Raw genomic sequence first — 21,438 nt, forward strand, 5'->3', positions numbered from 1 at the left:
CTGCTGGAGATGTCAGCGAGCTCAACTGATGAAAAGGTGACTTTTCACATTTTCATGAAAACTACTGACGGTTCGGAAGACGCTGTTCAGTTGAGCTCTGATTCAAAGCTGCAGTCCATCTCCAGAAAAAGACACGGTGCAAAAATGTCTCAGGCCGGTAGCCAGAGGGGGGGGGGGGGGGTCTAGAATGTGTCCCATAAATGAGCTAATTTGTCCTATTTTGACAGCTACACCATCATAAATTGTGAAAATAACCCATCGAAAAAGGCTTTATACGACCAAGCCAAATTCTCTGTTGACCGTCACATTGGTGTGACTTCAGCTAGTTTTGGCCAATGAAAACTATTATTTTTCATGAGTTCAACATGAGGAAAACATACAATCTGATGTAAGTGAAGTCTTCTTTCGCTACCATATAAAAAAAAAAGAAAACATTTTACAAGTAACTTTGATTCTAAATCTTAGACCTTACTGAAACAACAAATGACAGATCAAAAGGTGTGAAGCACCAAAATCGGACCATATTAAAATGAATTTGAATGCTAATGTGCTTTTATTCTTTCCATAATAGAAACATATATTTGTAGAGCAAATCATGTTCTGTTGTCATTAATGTTTTAATAAACTATGATAGGTAGAACTGGCCGAGATATGATTGTTACCCATGAATTTCCAATCTAATGTACTTTTTATTTTATAATAGAGGCTTGAAAATTTTAATTGTGAAGCTCTTTTATTATTATTATTGTTTTAATTTTTTATTATTCAAATAGCCAAATTCTGACTGAGAAAAGTTAAATATGCTGGCCAGCTTGTTTGCCTAATAAATGACAATAGCTTACAGTTTTTAATTTAAACTTTAACAGATTCATACATTTTTTCATAATGATATATGATGTCATACATTTGTGTATTTTTTTAAAAAAGGATTTTTTTTTTCATATTTCTTTATTCTAAATCATTAGGAAATATTTTTGGTACATCAAAAGTGTGGTTATGATGACCATCAAGCTAATCCAGCTAAAAATAGTGCTTAAAATGTCACTAATGCAGTATTTAAACCTCATAATTAAATAGTAAAGGAGGTGAATAACTGCAAAAAGCTCCACATTTTGAGAAAAAAAGAACCACCCCTTTCACCAGGCTGGCTGCGAGCCTGCACATTCACAAATTTAAAGCCATTATATGAGGATATTCATTCCCTCAAAAATTTTTCATCAGTTTTTGAGATCAAAAAACATTTTTTACGCTTGTTTTGTGTATTTTCACAGCAAAAAAACTAAAGCAAATAATGTCATATTTTTGAGAAAAGCCATCACAAAATCAGCAATTTAGGACACAAAAATACCTATAACCATTAGTCAACATTTGACATCAAAACCTCTCATCAAAATTGTCCAAAAATTATTAAAAGACATCAATTTTTTTTGTCTTAGGACAATTTTGGAAAACTTTTTTGATCACATATATATATATATATATATATGTATTGTCACTATAAAGAAGTATAGATGTTGTTGGACTTTATCATCTTCATCAAGACTTTCCCATCAAAACTATCGAAATAACCTCAAGGATGAAAAGATTTTGTCCTTTGAAAGTCTTTATGCATATTTATATTATTATACAGGTGTATAACTTAATCATTAAAAATTTAGTGCATGAAAGGACAATAAAAATGACAATAATATCAATTATAGCAATAGTTGCTGTGATGATATATCACAACAAAACTTACATACTGTGACAGGCCTATTCAGTCATTCATTTTCCTTCAGCTTAGTAACCCAGTACTGGGAAACACCCATACACACTCATTCATTATGGCTCACTCAATTCACCTATACTGCATGTGTTTGGACTGTGGGGGAAACTGGAGCACCCGGAGGAAATCCACGTGAATGTAGGGAGAACATGCAAACTCCACACAGAAATGCCAACTGACCCAGCCAGGACTCGAACCAGCGAGCTTCTTGCTGTGAGGTGATCGTGTAACCACTTCGCCACCGTGATGCCCTATATTATTATATTATATTATATTATATTATATTATATTATATTATATTATATTATATTATATTATATTATATTATATTATAACTGCTCAAAAAATAAAGAGAACACATGGATTTAGCCTACATTGTGTCGTATAAGTGTTCCTTTTTATATTATACTAGCCTACATCATACATTAATACAGTAAATTGTACAATATAGATTAATACAATATTATACATTGAGAAACTGTGGTAAACTTACATAGTTCACAGTAAAACCAACAAACAAACAAAAAATAGTGCACGTCTCCTTTAAGCAGTGAGTCTGGCACCGGTTGGAAATGGTCGCTCGCGCAGGCGACTGGAATTTACTGAGGAAAAAGAAAACATTAGCCAGATGCTAACAGTGAAATACAGATTTCGTCTGAAAACAACAAACGGAGACGACGGGACAATGACACATGTTAAGGTAGCGAACAAAGCGGAACGACATCGTAAAAATAACATTACGATTATCTGCTGTATTTGTATTTGTGATCAGACGCTAACAGCTAGCTGGCTAGCAGATTGCTAATGATAACAAACAGCTAATACAAGTTAAATCAACACATTGCTTGTTTATTTGTGCTTGTATATGGTTGATGTTAGGAATGCTTTATCTTTGTGTTTAAACAGTTTGAGTGGTGTGCTTTTTGCTAGGACGAGAGTGCTGTGGGCTGTTAAATTATATTCATATGGGTAGTTAATGATCATTCGTCCTAACTGAATTATAATAATATTATTTTTTAGAATAGTCAAGGCAAATAAGCTCTTGAGTTAAGGTTATCCAGTCAATGTATGTCAATAATTAGCAGCTTTTTCGCAACATCCGTTCTTATCATAGCTCATGACAGATGAATCAGCTCATATGCTGTCTATTATTATTTCAGTGTTTCTGTATTCGTAAATTGTCGTTCATATTGTTGTTGTTTTTTGCCATGATTTGCACTGGAAACACTGAATTCACACTTCCACTTTTCACTTCAGTAAATGAGAAAAAAACATACAGTAAAAGTCTCTGAAAGAGTTTCTGTTACGTCAGATTTTAAAAGTAATCAGTGATATTTGGGATGTAGATGATTCGATGTTTGTCATTATAGCCTACATATTTTTACAAAGTTAGTTAAAAAATAAATGTTTATATATTTTTATTTATATTTGGACACAAATGTCAGTCATATAGCGCAAAATGGCAAACATTCACAAATAACATTAAAGTCATTTTACAAGGATATTCACTCTTTCAAGGATTTTCAAATAGTTATTAAGGTGAAAAAACACTTTTTTTTAGCGCTTTTCATAGCAAAACACCCAAATTGAAGCAAGTAAAGTCATACGTTTTGAGAACAGCCATCACAAAATTAAGATTTGAGGCATTTATTTTCATTGTTAAGGCACGTCAATTTTTTTTAAATGAGGTAAAGTGTTTTATATTCTCACATTGGTTCATTTTTGAGTAGTGACAACTTGTGATTAGGTATGGGCCGGTATAAAGCAGGTCGCACACCAGAAGCGCCGCTCGGCGGCGCGCCGCGCAGCGCCACGCAGCGCCATGTATTTTAGAATTCTAAACATAGGTTTCTATCAGGATACACACACCGGCGCCGCAAGTCGGCGGCTGTCGGCGGCGCCCGGCGACGGCTCAGGACGCAGTTCATTTTTCAGCCGCGCCACAGAGCGCCATCTGATTAGTTTCATGTTAAATATCATTCGAATGTGCGCGTCTGGTGTGCGATACTTTAATCTGTCATGTACGCGCCGTGTCGCGGCGCCGAGCGGCGCTTCTGGTGTGCGGAGAAGGGTAATCCTGCACAACTGGAGTGGCTGCACTCTCAGGACCGCATTTTTAGGACCGCATCTTTAGGACCCTAGTTTTTTGTGACAGCGTTACCTGTCGGATTGGATCATGGATGCGCTAATGGACGACACGGATGACAAGGAAAGTGTAAGTACCGATTTTTCTATTAAGTTTTATTTTAAACTGTTAAAGTATGTGTTTATTTTGTAATGCTGCTGTTTTATACTGTGAGTTTATGCAGAAATGCCAGATTAGCCTGCATGATTTACCCCACTTTTAAGGGTCTGGGACAAAAATGTTACGTGACGATTTTTTTTCCAGAAGAAGAATAAAATATTATAATAATAAATATGGATAATTTTACACAGCCAGAGTGAGAGCTGCTATAACTGTTAATAATTTTCTAGAGTTCGTTTTCTAGTTTGATTATACGTCGTTCGTAACTCGTGACCATGGTTTAATGAAACATTGTTGATTTAATGGCTTGTTGACTTAACGGCTAATGTGCTTAGTGACATGCATTAAACTAAGATGGTAAAAGCACGTTTGATGTAAGAGTTTTAGATTTATCTATATTTTACTGAATTCGTGTTATTCGTTGTATTACATTAGCACATTAAAAATTGTGCTGACTGCCTGTTTGCCCCACAATACTGTATGTGTTATTAGCCTGATGTTTTGTCATCGTTTTACAGTGATGAATGAGATTCTGAAAGTTAGGCTTATTCTGCAGGTCTTAACCATATAGAGTCTCATATCTTTAATTTATATCAGGTATGTTTTACCTGGCGAAAAAGAAGTGATGGCCAATATGATTGGATTGCTTAGGCTCATTGTAGGAGGAAAAGAAAACAAACTACAGGAATATTTTCATTGAGGTTTTCTCAAACTGTTGAGTAACACTTTATAACATCTGCATACTATAAATAAATAATTATTAAGCATTTAATAACTAGTTAATTTATCAATATTTTATTTGTTTAGCATTAACTCTACATTTTATAGACATTGATAAGCAGTTTATAAATACAGTTACAAATGCTAGCTGTGTTCTTGAGTTTATAGCATATCTATGATGAAGTGCAGATTATCTGTGGTGTTCATTTTCCAGAGGAATGTCTGGCCAAATAAGTATATAAACTGCATGCTGGGTGCTACTCATTTATGAATCCATGTAAAATGATTTGCTGTTCTGTGGTGGTATTTTAGTTCATATTTAATGATTTTTTTTTCAAAGGCCATCGTACATCCTCTGGGTGTCTTGAGGAGCTGGTCTTTGGATGATGCTGAGCAGGTCTTTCTTTCTGGTAAAGATTATCATTACAGGTCAGAATATGGTTAATTTTGCACAATGCTCAAAGAGCCTTTTTGTTACTGGTATATATGTTAACTCAACAGTGGATTTGCTTTTTTTAGTGTTTGGACTTTCAGCAGTGAATACTAAACCACACTGAACTGAACTGAATTTAATAAATGTTAAGCTGCTTTGACACAATCTACATTGTAAAAGTGCTTTAGAAATAAAGATAAAATTAATTGAAATTGAATTGAATATTCAACACATTTCCATTTTTCTCAGAAAACATATTTATAAAGGTGCTGTTGACTTGAAATTTTCACCAGATGTTGATAACAATTTGTAAAGTAATTAGATTTGTTTTCTATTCATATATATTTTTTTCTTTGGTTTTCAGGTCAATAGCACCTTTAGAAATATGTTTTCTGAGAAAAATGGGAACTTGTTGAATACTTATTTACCCCAGTGTGTATGTATATATATATGTATGTATGTGTGTGTGTGTGTGTGTGTGTGTGTGTATTTATATGTATGTATTTATGTATGTATATATGTATGTATATGTGTGTATATATATATATACTTGAACTTTCTTCTTCACTCTCATTCACAGGAGCTAAAGTCTACAGCCAGTCTGAATGCAGCAACTGAATAAACAGTGGAGTCATTTTTGTGGTTGAATTGCATTAATAAAAATAAAAGTGTGGATATTTATATAAATGTACATTCTTGAATCTTCCTTGCGTCTTGTCTCTCTAAAACCTTTACAACCTGGTTTTAAATTAGTAACTGCAAATGCTGATCCCATTTGATTTCAATTTATTTTCCTTAATACTGAGCTAATTAGTTCAATGTAATGGGGTTCATCAAAATACAGTATTTTTCAAGGAATTTAAGACTTTTAAGGCACTCAACTCTATTTATTAATTTATATTTTAGGTGTAAATTCATTTGTTTCATTTTAAAATTGTTACTTAAAGCAGGCGTTTTACACTTTAACCTCTGTAATAAAAGTGCCTGAAAGTTTCCGCTATATAATCCAATTCGGTAGGTGGCGCAGTTACAAAACGGGTCCTAGAAATGCAGTTTCACTATGTCATCCAATCCGGTAGGTGGCGCTTTCGCAAAAAACTAGGGTCCTAAAAATGCGGTCCTAAACATGCGGTCCTGAGAGTGCAGCTACTCCAGTTGTGCAGGATCATACTATTGGCAGGATCATACTATTGGGTGTGCGACCTGCTTAAGATTCTGACGGTATGATAGCTTTGGATGAAAATATCACGGTTTTAAGATATTGATTACTGCTCTAAAATCTATTCTTTTCAAATGTCTGGGTAAAAACAAAAACTTTTCTCTCCTTCAAACACTATATATCGGATTTTGAGAAACTTTTAAAGTATTTTGTAGCAGTAAACACGTCAGGCTGAATAATTCTCATGAATCATGCACTTCTGATGTCTTTATTAGGTTCCAAAACACAGAATTTATTACAATTTAAAACGGCATCTTGGATATCTGTTGTCCTAAAAACAAAACATAAAGAAACCTGGCATATACCGTAGAAACGAAATTGCAGAAAATTTTAGCGGTTTTAAAACCTTGACTTTTTCAGACCGCGATATACCTCGAAAACAGTTATCGTCCCATGCCTACTTGTGATATGGTATTGTTCACCACGCTATTTTGAATATTTGGTCTAAAATCGCATGCAAGTATGGCTTCGATACAACTTTAATTCTAATAAATCGACTGTGAACAATGTTGTACTTTGATAGTCATTGGTAGGGCTGCGCAATAGGGCAAAAATGCAATCTCAGTGATAACGATATACATTTCTATATAAGTCGGTGAATCTCAAATATCAACACAATTATACATTCCTGTTGTTGCGTATATCTGCTGTGCCATTGGCTAAGCTTTGATTAGGATCAATATTGAGTAAAAATGTCCAGAGCTTATCATCGTTATATTGGCATAAATTTTATTGCGATTCTTTATAATATAGTTTTTATATTATATATCAACTCATCCCTAGTCATTTGCTGCTAATATGATTTCCCTACTTAGAATTGGCAAAATAATACTTTTATGAAATTATAATATTAATGAGAAGGTTTTATTGTGCGATTATAAAACCAACTTTACCTCAATCATTAGTTTCTCTCCATTTTTTTTATACTCCAATTCACTTTGAAACAGAAATTTTATGATTGGTGAGAAAAAAAAGGTTGTTTTTTAACTTGTGGTTGTTTCCCAACTGCCCCAGTTTTTCTGCAGGGCTAAGTGAGGTGTATCATACCCCCGTCCTAGGATGGACAGTTATTTTAAGGCTGCTGTGTGCGACCTGGACAAGCTTTTGGATGACTTTGAACTCAGTGCAGGTTTGAGACTTTTTGCTGTTCTATTATAGTCTTATAAATATGATTTTGGCACATTTCAATGGGTGAATATTGTAATAAGGAGGACAAATTTATATACGTTCATTCTCCCACATTATCGTAAGTCAGTCTGCCATTGTAATTGCAAAAGTTTTGTAAGATATGTTTTTTAATCATGGTGTCTGCATGGTCTTAAAAAGTCTTAGGGCCCTATCATACACCCGGTGCAATAAGGTACAAGACGAGTGATTTGTTGCAATTTTCAGACCAGGGCAACTGTAATTTTCCAGTTTTGTGCGATGTTGTTTAAATAGCAAATTTATTTGCGCCACTTTGTGGACTCATGGGTGTTCTAGTCTAAAAAGGAGGTGTATTAAGGCGCATTGTTGGTGCGTTGACAAGCTTAAAATAAACCGCACCATTGACCGACTGAAAGCTGGTCTAAAGTCCAGCGTAGAGCGCGGTAGTTATGCGCCTATGCAGGTCCAAACGCTTACACATTGCTTAATACACACAGGATGTACAGCAACACACAAATATCTTTACAGATGAAAACAATTAAAGATTTAAATTTTACAAAATTATTATTTTCTACATAAATATAAAAACCACTACCTTCATGCCTTCACCTCGGTAAAAAAAGTAAAGGAGTAAAGTAAAGAGTAAAAGTAAAGAGGCCGAATGGAGGAGGCTTGTTCTTTATCCTTGTACTGCAGATGGTCTGTTTAACTGTTTTCTTGCTAGTTAAGCATTCAGTTTCTCCACTTACAAAGTTTGCGATGTAAATAGTGAATGTGCCATGGCGTGAGACAACTGACTCTTAAAGGGAATGACAGATGAGACTCTGATTGGGTTAAAGAACGTTATGCTCAAAACACACCCATAACTAGGCCCACACGGAATCTGTGCGTGTAGAATTGCGCCGATTTTTAGCCCATTATTGATTCTATTTATTTACTTGTGTAAATGTGTGCAAATTTATATTTATTCAGTTTTTAAATAAATTTTAGTAATATTATTGACTAATATGAAAATATTTATCTGACTTATTTACAGTACAGTTTGTAAAGTAATATTTTCGGCCTTTTAGTAGAGATATTATATGAGAGACTTTCTTTGTTTACTAAATAAGTGGATCTAATTGGATTTGCATTGTAAACTTTAAATAAAAGTTAAAAAAGGTATTCCTTTTTATTTTATATATTAAGATTTTAGTTATGTTACTCCCAAAATAAATCCGCAGATCTTTAACACAATTATAGCCCTGCCCATAACTCTTTAAGACAGGGGTCACCAATCCTGGTCCTGGAGGGCCGGTGTCCCTGCAGGGTTTAGCTCCAACTTGCTTCAACACACCTGCCTGGATGTTTCAAGTATACCCAGTAAGACCTTGATTAGCTTGTTCAGGTGTGTTTGATTAGGGTTGGAGCTAAAATCTGCAGGACACCGGCCCTCCAGGAACAAGTTTGGTGACCACTGCTTTAAGAGAATAAGCACAACCCTGTTAGACCATCCGCCGAAGTGCAGAGCGTATTTTTTCGTCTTTAAAATAGCCAAAGTGGATTCAGACACACCCTTAATGTGTTTGCGCCATGTGCTGTAGACTTTGCCCCTAAATCGTGAAAATAGATCCCTCAACGTCAAAAATGAAATTAAATCCATTGAAATATTGTGCTGTAGATATTAAATCATTTTAAACAGGTCTTAATCTTTTTTTAGCCAATCACCAACAATCATTCAACAATACTTAAATGTTTTAACTGTTTAAGTGTATGCATGCAACTAGAGTTTGCTTGTTTTGACATATTTAAAATATGTGGCTAAGTAATAACTAAAGTTATTTTTCTTGGAAGGGACAATTGAAAATCTTTCCTCTTGCCATTATTTATAATAAGATTTATAATAATATTATAAAATATTATACATTTTGCCCTGTATAAGGCTGAAATTACATTCATAATTTTCTTGTAAAGGTCTTAAAAAGTCTTGGATTTGACTTGGTGAAACCTACAGACACCCTGTTTAAATTTATGTAGAAAAGTTTATCATATGTTTGTTATATTTTTGTTGCTGCTTTGAAATGTGATCTAATTTAATTTGACTCAAAATAATGCCATTTTTTATGTGATTTTGTTTTTAGAAGAGCTTGAGAGCAAACCGGGCACGTATGTAAGCCCTCCTTGTCCGGACTCTACGCTCATCCCTGGTCGCTTTATACCAGAGCAGCACACAGTCCCACAAACACTCCCAGATGTCAACGCACTGCACTATGGACTTACATCGCAAAGTATTGACTCAAACCAAAAAGATTCCTATTCAAATGAATGGCCCCTCACAGGTGTGGACCTCTTGTCGTCCGTTGATAGTAGAGGCATCAAAAGTTCAGCTCCTCCTTGTCCTGACCGCTCGCTGAAGCCTGTGTGTGACCTGGTGAACGATACTGGTTCTGCAAACCTCCAGCAAGCTGATAGTCAGGAAGACTTTAAAGAGCTGGACATTCCAGACGTACAATCGACTGAGGGGCTGCTTGTGGACTTTGAGAGTCCAGAAGATCTTTCCAAACCCAGCCACAGTGAAATACTCAAACGTGACTCTGAGATTAATTGCAATTCCCTCAGTTTGCTGGATGTCATATTACCGGTTGTTGGCGAGCCTTATACTTCGAGTAGCATTACACTTTTGGAGACTGAAAGTTCCTGTCCTGAAGCCTCTAACTCAAACGGGCAGAATGATCGTCCGTGGAGTCAGATGGACGAAGATGATGTTTGTAACACATGTCCTAGTACTACAGAGGAAAATATTTCAGCATTCAGTGAAGAGCATGCTGTGTCGCTCCAGCCCGACTCAACATCTGAAGATGTCAGAAATCCAGAGGATTTAACTGGAAGTCCCACTTCGGAGAAGGAATCTTCTCTGTCTTGCTTGCCAATGGCTGTATCTATGTGTGGTTCCCTTGTGGCGACTTTAGACCCTCAAAAGGCAGCAGTGGTCGAAACCAAAGATGAGGCTGAACTAGAAACAAAATCAGCAATTCAAGAAGCTGAAGAGTTAACTCTTCCATTAGAAGAGCCAGTGCCTCCATTCTCCTCCAGCAGGCCTGATTCTTCACCTGAGGATGAACCTGAGATTGTCCAGATCATGTCGAACCCTGCTGCTGCAGGCCACTACCCTGAAAGAAACTTCAAACGCACCTTATCGCCAACGGACAAATTAACTTGTAGAGATTTGGGTGCAAGCAATCCGTCTCCATCCTATTCAGAAAGTCCAAATTATTCGTACGAGTTCGGTATTGCCAACGATTACCTACCTGAAAGCGACCAGACAGTGATGATGGTCACGGACGAGGAACTTGATGCCTTTCTAATGGGTCAAGGTGTGAAAATCAACCCCGATGCAGCGGTGGAAAAATTCAGTGATGACGGCTTTTCAGAATTTAATGGAAATGCTGAAAGAGATGGCTTCTTGGATGAGGAGTTGCAGAGTTGTAAAGTCGAGACTTTTGCCTCACCTGAGAGTGATGGCTCACAGTATCTGGAGGAGAGCGAAGGGTCAAACGTTTCCTCTTCATCTCAAGACAGCAGCCCGCTGAGAGCAGACTCTACTCAAACAATTACTCATGAAACCGTAACCAGCCCTGTTGAGATTCAATCCGTTTGCTCCCCGAACCAAGAGTCAACTTACGGTGGTGCAAGACCAAAGCAGTTGTCCAACCAAACCGTACGGCCTCCATCAGAACGACACAGAATCAGCCATGCCGAAGCCGATGTGGGAGGATCAGCGAATGGCTCGCAAGTGTCTCCTAACCAAGATGAAATCAACTGTGAACCACCGTCCTATCAGCAGTATGATAGCAGCTATGGCTGCGATGAGCTCTCGGAGCCTCCGCCTTACCCAGGAGAGATGTTGGAGGACGGGGAGTCATCTGTTGATCTGTCTGGACATGGGGCTGAAGGTTTGGGGTCAAAGCAGCCACCCTGGGTCCCTGACTCTGAGGCTCCTAACTGTATGAATTGTATGCAAAAGTTTACCTTTACTAAGAGGAGACACCATTGCAGAGCTTGTGGAAAAGTAAGTTCATTATCTCTCAATATGTTAAGGCCAATATATAAACATTCAAGTAATTTACTTTTTAAAGTAATGCATTTGATTTAGTATGGATGTGACGGCAGAGACATTTTATAATGTTAAAGATCATTTCTATTTCAATCATGCTGTTATTTTGATCTGTTCAGGCAAAATTTGTTTTCCGTTAGACAATACGCTTAAGTCACTATTCGATATGCATCTCAATTTTGTATTGTGAATTCACAACACAAAATGATCTTGTGTATTTTAAACAAAAAAGTTTAATATTATTATTATTATTATTATTTATGATAATCAATGTGTATTGTCAATGATAATTGCATGGCATTTGATAACTGTATTTTTATACAATATTCAATTCAATGCACAATAGCCCCTTTCACACAGTGATACCGGTAAATATCTAGAAAAATTCTGGAACGACTTTACTGGTAAATTAAAAAAAGTGCTGTTCACACAAGCAAGGACATTAAGGATTTTTTTTCGGAAAAGACTATTCACACATCCATTCCACAATACCGGGAAAATGTGACATCATTAACCAGAAATTACCTATAAACATCATTTCAAACCACAAAAAAAGTCAATAAAAATCTGACACATACCTTAGGAACTGTATTACTGAAAATTTGGGCAGTTTTAAAACCTTGACTTTTTCAAACCGCGGTATACCTTGAAAACATTTATTGTCCCATGCCTAGTCACATGGCATCAGCGCAGCATCAAGCCGGCCAAAATTTTGAACCGTCATGCACTTAGACAGACTTCAATCAGTCTGTGCAGCACTGCATGAAGTCGAACGCATCTTTTGATTGACATTCTCCCTTTGTATGATGTCATCAAAGAAGGAAAGCCCCGCCCACTAGTGGCGATTTCTCCCCGGTTAACATAGGAGGTTAGTCTTGTGTTTGAATCTGCCACTATGCTGACACACAGGCATTCGTAACTCCGGCCCTCTTCTGAAAAGAATTCTCATTTGAATTTAAGTGACAGCTACCAAAACGCCACAATTACGATCAAAGCCTAAAAGGGTCAGTTTCAAAGAGTTGTAAAACATTATTTTTGGGGTATTTTGTGCTGAAGCTTCACATACACACTCTGTGGACATCAGAAGGGCATAATAGGTCCCCTTTAAGTGTTCCCACAGGTACGATATGTACAGTCACTTATAGAAAAAGCAAACCCTTTGCATTGGTGCCTGATCACCCTGTTTTTTTAGCAAAAAAGGCATATCCTCAGTGCTTTGGTAATGTTTTTACTTCAGTTTTGAAAGTGACTTTGTAACTTTGTTTAGCAGTGGAGTGTGCCCTGACTTTTGGAGGTGAAAGGCAAATAACCGCAGTGTGAATCAATGAATTAACATGCAGTCAGCTGCTTTGATTTTGAGCAGAGGTCTACAATCACTTCTGTTGTGCTATTGCCTAGTTATAACAACAGGAAAGCCTTAAACCTGTAGTCCTCTGCCTTTTCGATGGCTAAATTACTCATTTTATCTATTGGTCCGAAGCTCTCTTTTGTTTTCGTTACGTCAGTGTATGGTTCATTCTTCTCTGGAGGGGCTAAATATAGAGGCGGATTTGCCGGATCAGCAGAATCTATTTTTAGCCCTGATATAGTTTCCCACTTGAGTTGCTGCACCGAGAAGACATATTGGGCCAATAAATAAAATGGGCTAAAGGACACAAGAGAGCCTTCTCCAGGTTTATGCGTGATGAAGTACTGCGTTTACCATGCGTTTGAGTGAATAATGCTGTCTGTTTTGCAGGTTTACTGTGCCAGCTGCTGCAATCGCAAATGTAGACTGAAATATCTGGATAAAGAGGCCCGGGTTTGTGTCATCTGCCATGTTACCATACAGAGAGGTGAGTGCTGAACTGCGTTAATTTACTGTCAAGCTGTCTTGGTAGGGTCTAGGATGCACTGCACAACAGCTCCATCATAGCAACCCAACATTAGAGGTCAGAGAATCTGTGGCAGTGGTTCATGCCAGTGTAGAAATGGGGCACGTGATCTGTGGTTTATTTTTAGCTGGATGCAAATCGGGGTTGATAAAATGGCCAGTTTTGAGGAAGAGCTACCCAGAGGGACTCATTATATTGACTTTGTGAAAGTGGCTCCCATAGGGAGTTCACTTTAAGTGGTTAACCCTGGGTCATTCATAGTTTACTTGTGGTTAACAATTAATTCAGTGCATTCATGTGCTGAAGTGGCATTGTTTTCAAACCTAAATCCTTAATGTGCTTATTTGCATATTTGCAGTGTCACTGTGTTTGATTGGAAAAAAAAAGGTCTAGCATTGCACATCCACATATTAAAGAGCCCATATTATGGGTTTTTGAAAATTCCCCTCTATGTAGTGTGTAACACAGCTCTAAGTGAAGTGAAGTATCCAGCTAAGGCGTAAATCTGTAAGTGTACAGTGTTTAAAACTGTTGATTCATCTATAAAAGAGTCGACTCATAGTGCTTCAAATGAGTCACCTTGATACCGAGTCATTAGGTGTTTCGCCATGACGTACGAACGAAACCAAGTTATTCACGTGCACGCGCAAATCCGGGAGATTTGAAAACTGCGGCCCCGCCCTCTGACGCAGAAACCCAGACACACACACACACACACACACACACACACCCACAAACACACACACACACAAACATGCCGGTCGATTGAAGTCACACTGCAGATGGATATTATCAAGTCTCTACCCAAAGATGAAACCACAGCATTAAAACCAAGCAGTTGGAAACTACTGGAAACTTCTGCAAACTACATGCTCCAAAGAATACTTCATCTGCGTTTGTTAAAGGAAGGATCAGTAAAGAGTAACTTACTGATGGATGTCAGGATGGGTTTCTTCCTCCATTTCTCAAGTGTAAGTACGTGCGATTAAAGTTGACTCTAGCTTGCAAATGTATTTAGTTGTGATTTGTTATTTGTAGCCGCATGTACTGTATCAGGTTAACTGGCTATATTCTCTTATTGCGTGCAAAGTCACGTTAAAAACGCGACGCGTGCTGCTTTTTTTACGGAGCTCCGTGGACGAGGGTAGTGTGTGTGTGCGTGCGTGTGTGTGTGTGCGTGCGCTGTCGTCCGGAGGTATGTGTGTGTGCGCACGTGTTGTCGTCCGGAGATGTGTTTGTGTGCGCGCGCGCGTGTAAGGACGAGGGCAATATTTGTGTTTTTGTGTGTGTCTGTGAAAAGAGCAGAGTGAGACAAGCTAAGAGATCTCCTCGACAGTTTTTGGAGTTTTTGCTCAATAAAATAGTCAGTCGTCTGTATTTTCAAGTCCATCGACTGTATTTACATTCACCCACTGGCAGCTAAAATCCACGACTACACTATCGAGCGTGTATGAACTGTGATTACTTTTATATTGCTGATTAGCTGTTGGGTATTTCACTCTCTGACTGAAGGCAGTCGACCAATCGCAACAGACTGTCATCGGTCCAATCAGCGCAGATTAGCTTTGCGCTAAGGAGGGGTTTGGGAACAAATGAATCACTGGACGATTCATACAGGAGTCGCTGGGATAATTAGGTAAAAATAAATGCAGATTATAAGACCATGAAAGTGTTTTTGACCTTGCATGCATATTAGACTGTTGTTGGAGACCCTTACAACCAAGATATGACCCTATTTCATGTATAATATGGGCTCTTTAAAGAAACACTACACTTGTTTTATTGAAAAATAGGCTCATTTTACAAGTGACCTTGAGCTAAACAGATGACTTGTTCTATTTCTGAATCCATTCAGCCAATCTCCGGGTCTGTAGTAGTCAAATAGGGTATATGCCGAAGCATGCTAATGGGACTTTTAATTTGCCAGTAACCTGGGTTAAGCACTTCTGGTGAACTGTATGCCAATGCAAAATCAGCGCGTTTAAGGTCAGTTTTCTTTAAAAATCTGCGCTCTCCCCTGACTGAGTGATATGCGATATAAAGTGGGTCTCAGATTGTACAAGAAGCACTGCATTAAATTACATTTTCCCTGCCATGTCTTTATAAAATGAGCATTTATTTTACCCCAGTATATTCAATGGAGCTTCTGCGCTAGCCTGCCGATTCTGACGGGAAGCATACTAGTAAACGACTTCTTGTCTCGTTTTACGTTTAAGCAACTAAATGGATGCCAAAGTCTGTTTAACTGATTGTATTTAAATTACATTACAGCATCAATGCTTTAAAAGTAACCGTATAATAGAAGGTTACTGGAAGTTTATCAGTATGGGAACAACACTAGTAGCTCAGCATATCCCCTATTAGCCTACAAAAGTGGAGTGTTCCTTTAAGGGTTTACTATTTATATATTTCTATGATATTTAGTGTCTTTCAGTTTTTCTTGAATGGACTTTTCAGGCTATAAAAATAATTAAGTAGTTTCTTCTTCACTCCCTTGTAGGGATTTAATGTATAACCCCTAGTGAAAAGTGTTGCTAAGCTTGCTAAGAAGCATGGGTTCATGTCCTGGGGTTAGAAACAGTGCCAGCACTGCTTCCAAATTGTGAACCTTTTTGTTACTTTTTGTTCAAATGTTACAACAACGATTACCTGGAGGTTAATCACAGTGTGAAAAGCCCTCAGTTGCTGTTTGTGTCTGTAGAAGTGCCACCGTTTAGAGTTTATCAATAGTAATAGAGTTTACTGCCGGTGATTAGTGCCTGTGCTGCATCTGTTGTCGACCGAATCATTGTTTAAAAGACGTTTTATTGTTTAATTTGCATCCCAGTGAGTGTGTGGATGATATTAGACGGTAGGTATTTATACATTTGGTCTGAATAGCACATGGGGCATCAGAGTCAATGCTTTCCATTCACTTTAAATGGGTGATGTAAAATGTTGCCGAACTGCATTGTGGATCTGTCGGCGCCGCTTCAGAGACGTTGCTCGCTGCAGAAGTTGGGACTAGCTCAACTTTTCAAGCACCGACGAAAGTGTCAGCCAATCAGATCGCTGTATGCAAATACACCAGCTAGACAGTGGCCTATTGCTGACTGAATTTCATTGGCTGACGCTGCTATGACGATCGCTTCAGCCCCAACTTCAGACACGCCTTCAGTCAAGCGTTGACGCTGAAGCCCCGTGTGAATGGGGCGTAAGTTGAGACATGTTCATTTTCTTCTGGGTTTTTCTGCAATTATTATTTTAAATTCAGATTTGTCGGCACAGGTTTGTTTAAAGTGAGAAGTGTTTATTTGAAATAAACCGGTCTGTGATTGGCATTTGAAGCAAAAAAAAAAAAAAAGGTGATTAATTAACATGTTCAAATTTTGAGTCTCGAGTTTGTTGTTATTATGTTGCCTGGGAAAAAAATAACAACAACGTTTTCTAGATGTAACCATATGTTCACACCGAAAGGAACGAGAGGATCAAAGTAGCCGGAAGTCATTCATTTTTAATGAAAGCCGGCGGCGATAAGCGGTGAGGAGCAGCGCGGCGCGTCTTCACCGGTGTGGGCGTCGAGGAGAGTCTAAATTAAGTCAACTTCACGGCAATGAGCTATGACGCGGTTCGGCGGCAAGCAATCAGAATGAAGAAGTCCGCCGCTTGAGAGGAGTTCAGAGAACACAGACCTGTGAACTTTAGTTCTGACCACAGTTGTTCCCAGGGGTTTTATCATTGCGGTCGCCGGGTTTTCAGTTATTTACAATGTTTTCTTACAGGAACATGCATTAAATAAGTTACTGGCGAGTTACTGATGTGCATTAATGTTATATGTATTTATCTTTAAAAAAGCGGGAATCTCATGCAACAGTACAAAACAGTACTGCTGCTTCAGAATATATCAGACATATACACACATTGGATAATTAAGTGGAGCAAAGCCACACCACAAGCAACTTGATCTTCCATTTTTAAATTTGATAAGAAGTGCGCAACATTTTCACGCTAGAAAGCTTGTTTTACGCAGGAATGTAACTGATATGCTGCAACCGCCCCTTTAAATACGAGATCAGTGTAGTGAATTTGGACGCTTTCACCGCTTTCGGTGTAAACGAACAGTTAATCTTAAGGATATCTATAAACTAGTGTGTTCCAAAAACGTGACAGAAGATGTAAACATTTAAAGCTTGTAGTTTGTCACTTGCACCTAAATGGATCAACTTTTTTTTTTTCACGTCACTTCATACTTTAGTCTGTCATCAAATCTCGACCAATCAAATGCTCTCTAAGTTTTGACATGCCCCGCCCCCTTCAAGACGCTTCTCATTTGCTTTTCATTTGATGTGTTTGAGCTCAACCACTCTCACTGGCAGAGCTGTGGTAAAAACAAAATGCTATTGGCTGGTTTTTAAAGGGGAGGAGCTACTCTACACTCAAAAATAAATATCATTTTGCTTGTCCAAACTACTTATTTAAACTGAGCTGAAACAACACAATGTTTTGAGATTTCATCAGGACAATTTAATTTTTTTTATGTGCAGTCCACATAAATTTGTTAAAAGTGTTACGTTAATTTAATCAATTTGGGTTCGGACAGCATCAATGAATTGTGTGGAACCCTGCACTTTTTTACAGTGTATGCCACGCCCTCACTGTTTCAGATTAGATTACGTTGATCATTGAATAATCAAACATTTGAAAGCACTTCACAGAACTTTTAAAGGCTTTATACTCGTCAATGGATCAAAACTCGAAAGGCCTTTATGGGTGTTGTGCACTTTTTGGCAAAAGTGATCATCATCAGAGCTCTTTTCTGTGTTTCATCCAGTCATGCAGAACCAACGTTGTTCATGTTTCTTCTGCTCAGACAGCCACGCTTTATTAAAAGCCCATCTTGCCAGCAGTGAAATCTCCTTTTAAGTTATTTATAACTATTCTTTCTTGACCTTCACAGACACAAAGTGCTGTATGCTTTTTTAATTAAATGAGAAGTGCTATTGATTTTCATGTAATGCAATAGCATTGCAAAAACACTGAGTGTTATTTCAGTATTATTTATATTTAGTTATTTTACATATTGATTTTGTGTAAATTGTATCGCTTACATTTAGATGTTGTAGAATTTTAATATGTATTTGTGATTTCTTTTTTCTTTTTATACAACCACACACAAAATGGGGGAATGATGAATAATATTGGGCTTGACATGATTTCGGTTTTCAGCAATATTTAAGGCATTTTAAATAATATAATATTATTGATTATATTATATTTATATAAATAATATTATAGATTTTTTCCCCCTTAACTTACATCCCCCTTCCCCTGGGAAGTTGCAACTTCACAAAGTGTCACTAGGAGCTAGTATTTGAATGATTCTGTAGCGTAATGTCTAAAGTGATGACAAAACTGCTGATTTTGCTCACATTGTAAGATTATAAGACTGAACGGCATGAAATGCCATCAGTCTACAGAGATTTCCCAGTATTTCTCTTTTGCAAACGGGATTCACAATATTCACAATAATTAACCCTGAAAAAGCCAAAGCAAACATTACCAGATTACTATGGTATAAATACAGCACTACAAAATTTTGAAACTTACACTGTTTTTCTCCCCTAAAGACTTTTTATGCGGTCTCTGTCGCCATCTTGTGGCAGAGCTTCAACCGTCTTTGGTCTGCTTAATGTGCAGCTGAACGCTGCCAATGCGATGAATCTCCGAAATCATAAATATTTTAAAGTAGGCACTGACCTTATTAATAAACTGCATAGCTGCAATCTAAATAACTACATTCTTACCTAAAAAGCTTCAAAAGTACAGTATGTTGTCCAGCAGCTGTAATATTTGTCAAACTGGAGTGAGTTTAGTGATCTGCTGTCCTCTATGTGGGCGGAGTAATACACAAGGGTGAAGAGACAGTACGAGGGCTGTTTTAAATATATATATATATATATATATATATATATATATATATATATATATATATATATATATATTAGGGATGTGACAAGATCTCGCGAGATTAAATCGTGGCAAAATTTCTTGTCGAGGTAAAAAGTTGTCTTGTGAGTTGTGATGTTATAATGGAGCGTGAGGGTGAATTTAGCACTAAAGATTGGAGGCAGGATTTGATTTGAACTGTAAATCAAGTGCTTTGCACATGCCTAGAAACTCAGGGTAGGCTGTTTGGCAACCGGGTGTAACGTAACTGCTTTTGATTTACAGTTCAGTGAATTTTAAGTTCAATTTGTGGAAAGGAGTTCGATTTCTCATGTAGAATTGTACAGGGGATGTCTTTTACTGCATAGAATTCATTAAAACATTAAAACATTTAAATTAAATTAAATAGAAATAAAATACCATTCATTAAATTTTTTTTAAAAAGCATTGTTTTACAGTTTGTGATTTTTTTTTAATGTTCTGTTTCCATTCATATATCAGCAAATATTTTGCTAATATTTAAAATTATATATAAAAAGACTATTTTCCATTCACATAGGCTATTAGCAGAATATTTTGTCGCATTTACCTGTCCTTTACAGCATAGAATTCATTAAAATAGAAGTTAAGGAACATTAATTACAAGGTAATTTAAAAAAGCACCTAAATAGTTTTGCATTTTGTGATTATTTTTTTTTATTCCCTTCAGTTGAATTAGAGACTATTTTCCATTCATAAATTTTGTCATTGAAGACTTCTCATTCTCGTGACCCCAAACTCGTGTCTCCTCTCGTCTTGTTGAGTAAGCGTCTCATCACACCCCTAATATATATATATATATATACACACACACACACACACACACACACATATATATATATATATATATATATATATATATATATATATATATATATATATATATATATATATATATATATATATATTTATATATAATATATATATATATATGTGTGTGTGTATGTATAATATATAATATAATGTAATTAAATTCATACCAAAATATGAATTTAGACATTGTAAAACAAATAATGATAAAATAACAAAAAACAACAATAATAATAATACAATACAGAATAAAAATACATGTTTACAAATAATTAGCATAAAACTCATATTTGGTTCTCCAAGATGCTCAAAGTTCTCCTGTTGCCATTGATGAAATAAGTTAGTCTCTCCAGTCCGATACAGTTCAATATCTCTTTTTTCCCCACAATTCTATAGATGGGGCATCCACATGTTTCCAGCGTTATCCAATAGTCCTAACTAAGAATCTTTTTTTAATCTTTCCTGTTGTAACTTCCATTGGATAAAGAGCAAGTATTTAGAGCTTTTAGCACTTCTGAACTCAAACTCTTCTTAGTGATTCAGTTAAATGTTTATCACCGAACGTATTTCATGTCATTTTCATTAGTTAATAACAACAGCACTGGCTCTGGAGGAGCCCTCGCATCCTTTTCAAAACACTCTTATAATGTTCCTCCAACTTTTTATTTTTTAAGTTGAACCATCTGAAGCACTTTTATTGTTCAAGGGCTGATTTGATGGAGAAGATCAAGGCTTTTTTTTTTTTTGTCCTGCATGGGCAGTCTATAAAAAGCAGTTGGCACACGGTGTGTGGCCGAGCGTGCGGTCCATTTGCACATTAAAAAGGACATTCATCACAGAGCGTCAGCGCTGCGAGTCGCCAGCCAGCTCTCGCAGGGTTTGGTGCAGGGCTGGGTGGAGCCAGGGCACTGGTGCATGTCCTTGAGTGAGAGTGTGTGTGTGTGTGTGTGTGTTTGTGTGGTACAGAGCCCACCTGGTGCAGTATACGTGACACTCTCTCTCTCTCTATCTCTCTCGTTCTCTCATTCACTCTCCGGCTTGAGGAGGAGGAATCGAGTTAGACACACACTCACACACACATTTCAGGAAAGGAGGGTTTGTCACAACTCTCAGCCCAGGGCAGCCATTAAATACGACCTCGCTCCGTTTTGTGTGATGGACTGAGCTTT

General features: G+C 37.1%; 1 protein-coding gene across 9 annotated transcripts in view; it reads left to right on the forward strand.

The window, feature by feature from the left end:
* Positions 1-2,329: 2,329 nt before the first annotated feature.
* Positions 2,330-21,438, forward strand: part of zfyve16 (zinc finger, FYVE domain containing 16) — a 270,886-nt gene continuing 251,777 nt past the window's right edge. For 5 of the 9 annotated variants that reach the window (XR_015500680.1, XR_015500679.1, XM_087269946.1 and 2 more), the window contains exons 1-4: positions 2,330-2,465; positions 7,397-7,511; positions 9,649-11,576; positions 13,360-13,456. Coding sequence is in view for 4 of the 9 variants with exons in the window: in XM_087269946.1 (XP_087126072.1) it covers positions 7,442-7,511; positions 9,649-11,576; positions 13,360-13,456 (2,095 nt within the window). In the remaining 5 variants the exon portion in view is untranslated. Of the gene's footprint in view, positions 3,530-6,375; positions 7,512-9,648; positions 11,577-13,359; positions 16,781-16,839; positions 17,913-21,083 lie in introns of those variants that run through there. The other 4 variants (XR_015500681.1, XM_087269947.1, XM_087269951.1 and 1 more) reach the window with 4 other exon arrangements.

The sequence above is a fragment of the Danio rerio genome, chromosome 10, assembly GCF_052040795.2.
Source record: "Danio rerio strain M-AB ecotype USA chromosome 10, GRCz13ab, whole genome shotgun sequence".
Taxonomy (NCBI): Eukaryota; Metazoa; Chordata; class Actinopteri; order Cypriniformes; family Danionidae; genus Danio; species Danio rerio.